This window comes from Raphanus sativus, unplaced genomic scaffold (genome assembly GCF_000801105.2).
Source record: "Raphanus sativus cultivar WK10039 unplaced genomic scaffold, ASM80110v3 Scaffold3296, whole genome shotgun sequence".
Taxonomy (NCBI): domain Eukaryota; kingdom Viridiplantae; phylum Streptophyta; class Magnoliopsida; order Brassicales; family Brassicaceae; genus Raphanus; species Raphanus sativus.
In genome coordinates, this window is record NW_026618602.1 from 1 (window position 1) to 8,175 (window position 8,175).

At 38.9% G+C, this 8,175-nt stretch overlaps 2 protein-coding genes across 2 annotated transcripts; both read left to right on the forward strand.

Moving 5' to 3' along the window:
* Positions 1-54: 54 nt before the first annotated feature.
* On the forward strand, positions 55-2,144 carry LOC130506490 (protein TIC110, chloroplastic-like; the record flags this gene model as incomplete). The annotated part of the gene is made up of 4 exons (XM_057001149.1): positions 55-209; positions 442-567; positions 653-1,621; positions 1,715-2,144. Coding segments are annotated over 4 exons (1,499 nt in total), but the record flags the coding sequence as incomplete, so codon positions are not given.
* Positions 2,145-2,326: 182 nt separating this feature from the next.
* Positions 2,327-7,933, forward strand: LOC108823061 (nardilysin-like). The gene is made up of 19 exons (XM_018596290.2): positions 2,327-2,774; positions 2,852-2,927; positions 3,006-3,052; positions 3,160-3,272; positions 3,668-3,741; positions 3,854-3,949; positions 4,040-4,159; positions 4,289-4,522; positions 4,629-4,777; positions 4,920-5,076; positions 5,233-5,382; positions 5,468-5,847; positions 5,927-6,076; positions 6,156-6,338; positions 6,460-6,663; positions 6,777-6,880; positions 7,015-7,168; positions 7,257-7,378; positions 7,473-7,933. The coding sequence occupies exons 1-19, from the start codon at positions 2,466-2,468 to the stop codon at positions 7,714-7,716; spliced, it is 3,066 nt and encodes a 1,021-aa protein (XP_018451792.1). The 5' UTR covers positions 2,327-2,465; the 3' UTR covers positions 7,717-7,933.
* The last annotated feature ends 242 nt before the right edge of the window (positions 7,934-8,175 follow it).

Sequence of the window (8,175 nt, forward strand, 5' to 3'; positions counted from 1 at the left end):
TGTTTATTGGAGTTTTTATTCTCAGTCATCTAACAGTCGCCTTCTCTTCTCCAGAAATCTATAGGCAGAAGCTTCAACAGTATGTTACTGGTGGAGAGCTGAGCGATGACAATGTTGCTGCTTTGTTAAGGTTAAGAGTCATGCTCTGCATTCCTCAGCAAACTATTGAAGCAGCTCATGCAGAAATCTGTGGAAGCATATTTGAAAAGGTAAACCAGCTTATAAGCCCCCTTCTGTATCCCTGTTAGTTCCCATTGTCTTTCGTCTTGGCACTGCAATTTCACCGCTGTCTTTTTGAAAAACTCTAGTGTTAATATTTAATAGTACGTATTTACCTGTTTTCAATCCGTTTCCAATAACTTCATGTCGGCCACATCTCAACTTAATTGCCTTGTTACCGGACGATTTGCGTACAGATACTTATTCGTTACATTTTTCCAGGTTGTCAGAGAAGCAATTTCTTCTGGAGTTGATGGTTATGATGCTGAAACTCGCAAATCAGTAAGAAAGGCTGCTCATGGTCTTCGGTTATCCAGAGAGACTGCCATGTCTATTGCTAGCAAGGCTGTGAGTATCATTCTCTTTGCTTTTCCCATGTTTTCTACTAGGATTTGGTGTCTCTGATAGAAACGAAGAATCCTCATTGATGCAGGCCCGTAGGGTTTTCACAAACTATATCAGACGAGCAAGGGCGGCAGAGAACCGCACCGAGTCAGCAAAGGAGCTCAAGAAAATGATTGCTTTCAACACGTTAGTTGTGACTGAAATGGTGGCTGACATTAAGGGAGAATCTTCTGACAAGGAACCTGAAGAGCCTGTTCAAGTGAAAGCAGAAGATGGCGAAGATGAGGAATGGGGATCCCTTGAATCGCTCAAAAAGACAAGACCTGACAAAGAACTCTCCGAGAAGATGGGAAAGCCTGGCCAGACTGAGATAACTCTCAAAGATGACCTTCCCGACAGAGACAGGATCGATCTCTACAAAACGTACCTGCTCTACTGTGTAACGGGAGAGGTCACAAGAATCCCGTTTGGCGCTCAGATCACAACAAAGAGAGACGACTCAGAGTACTTACTTCTCAATCAGCTCGGTGGGATTCTCGGATTGACTTCGAAAGAAATAGTCAACATTCACGTAGGTTTAGCCGAGCAGGCTTTCAGGCAACAAGCTGAAGTGATTTTAGCTGATGGGCAACTGACAAAAGCTAGAGTAGAGCAGTTAGACGAGCTGCAGAAACAAGTTGGGTTACCTCAGCCACAAGCTGAGAAGGTTATAAAGAACATAACGACCACAAAAATGGCGAACGCCATAGAAACTGCTGTTAACCAAGGAAGACTGAACATAAAGCAAATACGTGAGCTCAAGGAAGCAAACGTCAGCCTAGACAGCATGATCGCTGTGAGTCTGAGAGAGAAGCTATTCAAGAAGACGGTGAATGATATATTCTCATCAGGAACAGGCGAGTTCGATGAAACGGAAGTCTACGAGACCATCCCATCTGATCTCAGTATCGATGCTGAAAAGGCGAAAAGCGTTGTCCATGATCTTGCTAGGAGTAGACTGTCAAACTCCCTGATCCAATCCGTAGCATTACTCAGGCAAAGAAACCGTAAAGGAGTGGTATGCAAATCTTCCTCTCTTTCTCTCTTATCTTGACATAAGCACTTAGATATATCAGACTGATTTGGTGCATGCTTCTTCTATGTGTGTTAGGTCTCGTCGTTGAATGATTTACTCGCATGCGACAAAGCTGTACCGGCTGAGCCACTGTCATGGGAAGTCTCAGAGGAACTGTCTGATCTGTATGACATTTATTCAAAGAGTGATCCCAAACCTGCGCCTGAAAAAGTGTCGAGGCTACAATATCTACTGGGGATAGATGATTCAACTGCAACTGCCCTCCGTGAGATGGAAGATGGGGTGTTCTCTTCAGCTGCAGAAGAGGGCAACTTTGTCTTCTAAATCTTTTGATGAATATGTCTTTAGCTTTTGAAAACGATTTGATTGAGAGATGAAAAATGATTTTTGAATTCTTAAGTTTTTGCAAAGCCTGTGAAAAATGTTGTATCACAACAAAACATGATCTGATTGGCAAAATTTGAAAAAAAAGAAATTGCAAACAAAAATGTTTAACGATGTGAAATCACCACTAGATTCTCCAATCTGCAGATAAAAGGGCAGTTAAGTTTGTTACACTGATTATCAGAGGCGAAGACCTTTCTTGCTGTTTACTTCTTTCAAACAGCAATGCATGTCGTTTTGGCAACATTTCACATTTGATATTGCGTTTTAGTGATTTTTCCTTTTTATTTTTAATATAATAAAACGAAAATTCAGGAGAGGGCAATAGCGGCGGAATCGGATTCATTGCGTACAGCAGCAAGACCTAACCAACAAGGAGATACCCTTAACTGCAGCTGCTACGCTTCTTCACGAGTCGCTCTATCTTCTTAGAACGAGAACAATGCCTGAGACGAAAGCCGTTTCGACCTTGGACAATGTAGTGGTGAAGTCACCCAACGATCGGAGACTATACAGAGTCATTGAATTGGAGAACGGATTGTCTGCTCTCCTCATTCACGATCCAGACATTTATCCCGAAGGCTTCCCGGCGGATGGCCAGATTCAAATGGATGAAGACGACGAGGAGGACGGAGAAGAAGAAGAAGAAGAAGATAGTGACGGAAGCTATGAAGATGATGAAGATGACGAGGAAGATGAGGAAGGAGATGAGGATGAAGTAGAAGGGAAAGGAGATCACCACACCAAAAAGGTTTTTTCGATTTAAGATATTAGAATCCTTTCTTACTCTTTGTCAAATTTTGATTTTGAACTCGTATGGCGTTTCAGGCAGCTGCGGCTATGTGCGTTGCAATGGGTAGCTTCTTGGATCCTCCGGAGGCGCAAGGCTTGGCTCATTTTCTCGGTATTTTCCATATTTCTCTGAGTTTTTTACTACAGTTTGACTATTTGAATCACTCTCTCATGTTTATGTTTTGTGCAGAGCACATGCTTTTTATGGGTAGCACCGAGTTCCCCGATGAGAATGAAGTAAGCATAATGGATGATTGATTACATCTTTTCAACGATTAATTCTTAAATTTGTTTTGTTAGAATTATGTATCTTTTGGGTTGACTTTGTTTTTTTTGGCTTCTAGTATGATAGCTACTTGTCTAAGCATGGAGGATCCTCTAACGCCTACACCGAAATGGAGCATACTTGCTATCACTTTGAAGTCAAAAGAGAGTTCCTTCAAGGCGCCTTGAAAAGGTACTAAATTTGGTTTTGGTTGCGCTGCTAGCTTCAGTTGTCTTTGACTCTTTGTAATTGTCAACTGCTGTAAAATTACCAAGGAAGGCGATATATATGATGTTTTGGTTATGCCTGCGTCGAGTTTGTTATGCATTTTTTTTAATTTCAGTTTTATGATGATACAGTTACAGTAAAGGAATATGCATAGTCTATATATCCTTCTTGATCCTTAAACGTTAATGCTGTCCCTAATATCTCTTCACTTGCATTTCACCTAAATCATTTGCTGTAGAACATTTTCCGTAGGCAATATTTGAGCCTGCTGTTAGGTTTAATCTTTCCTTTTTTTTTGCTTTTTTTGTTTTGTTCTTTGGAACAGTTATTTGACCTTAGTTTGTCTTCTTGTTAAATAGGTTCTCTCAGTTCTTTGTTGCACCGCTCATGAAGACTGAAGCCATGGAACGAGAAGTCCTTGCTGTTGATTCAGGTATTGCCTGTTAATCATAATCTCTCGAAACATTCATCTTCAATCAACATTCAAATAAATTAACCTCTTATATAGTTAAAAACTGTCTTGCTAACAAGATCCAAACTTATAGAATTTAACCAGGCCCTCCAAAATGATGCATGCCGTCTGCAGCAGTTACAGTGCTATACGTCTGGAAAGGGTCATCCTTTTAATAGGTTCTCATGGGGTAAGGACTTGTCGGTGTAACTTTCTTGCCGCACTTAAAAATAATCATGCAATAGTTAATGTTAATCTGTCCCTTTGTGTGCTCTGTAAGGTAACAAGAAGAGCTTGAGTGGTGCAATGGAAAACGGGGTTGATCTACGGGAATGCATCGTGAAATTATACAAGGAATATTACCGCGGTGGATTGATGAAACTCGTCGTCATTGGAGGAGGTATTTTCTTTAGGTTTATGATGTGTTTGGCTCTAATACTTTGGACAAAAATTATTTGGATTCATATACATTGGCTTTTGTTGCTCTTGAGTTTATTGTAATTTTACGGTTACCTATAAAATCTTGCAGAATCTCTCGATATACTTGAAAGCTGGGTTGTAGAACTGTTTGGCGATGTTAAAAAAGGATCCAAAATTAGGCCAACACTGGAGGCAAAAGGTCCTATCTGGGAAGGGGGTAAATTATATCGCCTAGAAGCCGTTAAAGATGTTCATACTCTTGATTTGACATGGACTCTCCCTCCTCTTCGCCAAGCCTATGTGAAGAAGCCGGAGGACTATCTAGCACATCTACTAGGACATGGTGAGTAATCACATCCCTTTTTATCGTTTATATATTGTTTCTTAAAGCGTGCTTGTGCATGTAAACTGCATACTGAAGAATGCTGTTTATACCATTATCTTGTTAGAGGGCAAAGGAAGTCTTCTATCATTCCTTAAAGGTAAGGGCTGGGCGACCTCGCTATCTGCTGGTGTTGGAGATGATGGAATTAACCGCTCGTCTTTGGCCTATGTTTTCGGAATGTCCATAAATCTCACTGACTCTGGTTTAGAGAAGGTATGTGATTATCTTTTAACTAAGTTAATGCAGGGGTTATTTCAATCGTTTTGAACTGTATATAGCTTTATTTACTGTTGTTCTTCTCTATTTTTAATTTGTTATGGTACTCATTGGACCTTATGACAACTTCTATAAACAGATTTATGACATCATTGGTTACGTCTATCAATATCTCAAGTTACTGCGTAATGCGTCACCACAAGAATGGATATTCAAGGAACTCCAAGATATTGGGAACATGGACTTTAGATATGCCGAGGAGCAGGCTGCAGATGATTATGCTGCTGAGCTTTCAGGTTTGTACTTACATGGTCATTCGTCTAGTTTTTTTGAGGCATTAATAGTGGTTAACTTATATGTTGGGATGTAAAGCCTAAATATTTCAGAATTTATCATGTATTGATGATGCATCATGGGGTTAATAAGTAACCATTGAATGTGTTATTGTGCAGAGAATATGCTTGCTTATCCGGTTGAGGACATTATTTATGGTGATTATGTATACCAGACATGGGATCCAAAAATGATAGAAGATCTCATGGGTTTCTTCATACCAAAAAACATGAGGATTGATGTTGTTTCAAAATCCATCAAGTCAGAAGGTACTTTAGAGATTTGTTGAGTCTTATAACTTTTTTGGATTGCATATTTCTCACTATCTTTCTCTTGAAAACTTCCTTGTTTCAGAGTTCCAAACTGAGCCTTGGTTCGGTTCTCATTACATAGAAGAAGTTGTTCCATTGGCGTTGATGGAAACATGGAGCAATCCTTCAGAAGTGGATAAATCTTTGCATCTCCCTTCAGAGAACCAATTCATCCCTTCTGATTTTTCCATCCGAGCTATTAATTCTGATGGAGATCCCAAAAGTCAGTCTCCCCCTAGATGTATAATTGATGAACCGTTGATGAAGTTCTGGTACAAGCTTGACGAAACGTTCAAGGTTCCCCGTGCAAATACATACTTCCGCATAAATTTGAAGGGGGCATATGGCAGTGTGAAGAACTGCCTTTTGACGGAATTATTTATCAACCTTCTGAAAGATGATCTAAATGAGATCATATACCAGGCAAGTCCCTACCTTTCAGGATGATCTTTTTATATGTTTTTGTTTTTTTACTGACTTTAGTATCTGATTTTTTTTGCAGGCCAGTATAGCAAAACTTGAAACTTCTTTATCTATGTATGGTGATAAACTAGAGCTTAAAGTGTATGGGTTTAACGAAAAAATTCCAGCTCTCTTATCAAAAATCTTAGCCATAGCCAAATCCTTCATGCCAAGCCTGGACCGATTTAAGGTATGTGAAATTTGAATGTATAATTGTCATGCTTTTTAGTCTCAGTCTCCTCATTCTTTTTCTCTATCTAACGTTGCAGGTTATAAAAGAAAACATGGAGAGAGGGCTTAGAAATACCAATATGAAGCCTTTGAACCACTCCACATACTTGAGACTGCAACTCTTGTGTAAACGAATCTATGACAGCGACGAGAAGTTGTCTGTACTAAATGATTCGTCTCTCACTGACCTCAACAGCTTCATTCCTGAAGTCCGCTCTCAGGTAACATGCAACAACCAGGATTTCCGTTTTACTTAACACTCAACTACTTGCCTTTGCGATTGTTCTCTGGTTTTTGTTTAAATCGAGCAAAGGTTAGATAAAACGTTTGTTATGCTTGCAGATATTTATTGAGGCTCTGTGCCATGGTAATTTGTCGGAAGACGAAGCAGTAAACATATCAAACATATTCAAAAACAGTTTGACAGTTGAGCCGCTCCCAGTCAAGTCCAGACATGGAGAGCAGATAACGTGCTTCCCTCTGAGTGCCAAACTTGTAAGAGATGTCAATGTGAAGAACAATTCGGAAACGAACTCAGTAGTCGAGGTAAAACGAAAAAAATGACTGTTCTTGTGATGCGAGTCAGCTAAGTAGAAGCTATAGTAGGTTTCTCGGAGATAGTCATGGTTTTGAATTCGAACCTTAATCCTGTTTTGCAGCTTTACTATCAAATCGAGCCAGAGGAAGCTAAGTCAACAAGAATGAAAGCTGTGGTGGATCTCTTTAGTGAAATCATAGAAGAGCCATTGTTCAATCAGTTGAGGTTAGTCATCACATGTTTATCAAGCTTGTTTTACAGATCAAATAGTCTCTCATATATAAAAAAAAGTCTCTCAAATAGGAGCAGCTTGGTTATGTTGTCGAGTGTGGTTATGTAATAATGCGTTTTGGTTGTAGGACAAAGGAGCAGCTTGGTTATGTTGTCGAGTGTGGTCCTCGCTTAACTTACCGTGTCCACGGATTCTGTTTCTGTGTTCAATCTTCCAAGTACGGTCCAGTTCATTTGCTCGGGAGAATCGACAATTTCATAAAAGACATTGAAGGGATGCTGGTAAGTTTGTAAAAAAGAAAAGATATTAAGATTTGTTAAAGCTTTTTCCGTTTCATTCCACAAATGTTTGTTTGGGTTTTAATTGCAGGAACAACTGGATGAAGAATCCTTTGAAGATTATCGAAGTGGTCTGATTGGTAAATTGTTGGAAAAGGATCCCTCTCTCTTGTCTGAGACAAATGAGTTATGGAGTCAGATTGTTGACAAAAGGTAAAAGATCTCAAGGGTTTTGAAGTATGAGATGTGTATATTTTATATAAAAGGTCAATCCACTGACAGGATAGAGTAAACTATGATGTCACAGGTACATGTTTGATTACTCCCAGAAAGAAGCAGAAGAACTAAGAAGCATAGAGAAGAAAGATGTCATCAGTTGGTACAGAACCTACTTCAAAGAATCATCACCTAAATCACGAAGGCTTGCGGTGAGGGTGTGGGGATGCAACACCAATATGAAGGAAACTCAGACAGATACCAAGTCGGTGCAGGTCATCGCAGACGCTGTGGCTTTCAAGTCAACTTCAAAGTTTTACCCAAGCCTCTGCTAATAACACAACACAAGAGTTTTGCTTGGTCTATTTTTTTTTTGTTCTCTCTTTGATATTTTCATTAAACTCCATTTTATTAAATACCCAAAACCGTTATACTTTGAGAAAAATACCAAAATGTCGGTTTTTGTTATGATTTGAGGATATGTATTTAAATTATGCTTTGTCGGTTGGTTGGCCGGCTTGTGACATTTTCTAATGAATTAGATTTAGCATATTTTTTTATGTTCTTTAATATTTGAATTTTTCATATTAAATCCAGAAATTAAGAATATATTTAAAGTTTCAGTTAAAATCATACAACTAACGTAAAAAGTTTTTATGATATAAATAGCTTACAAAAATATAAATCTCACCCAAAACACTGATTAAAAATTAAAACCATTAGATTACGTCAAACTCTAGTACACTAACCCAAATTTCGTTCTTTAAATATTAATTCTAAATCTTAATCGTTAA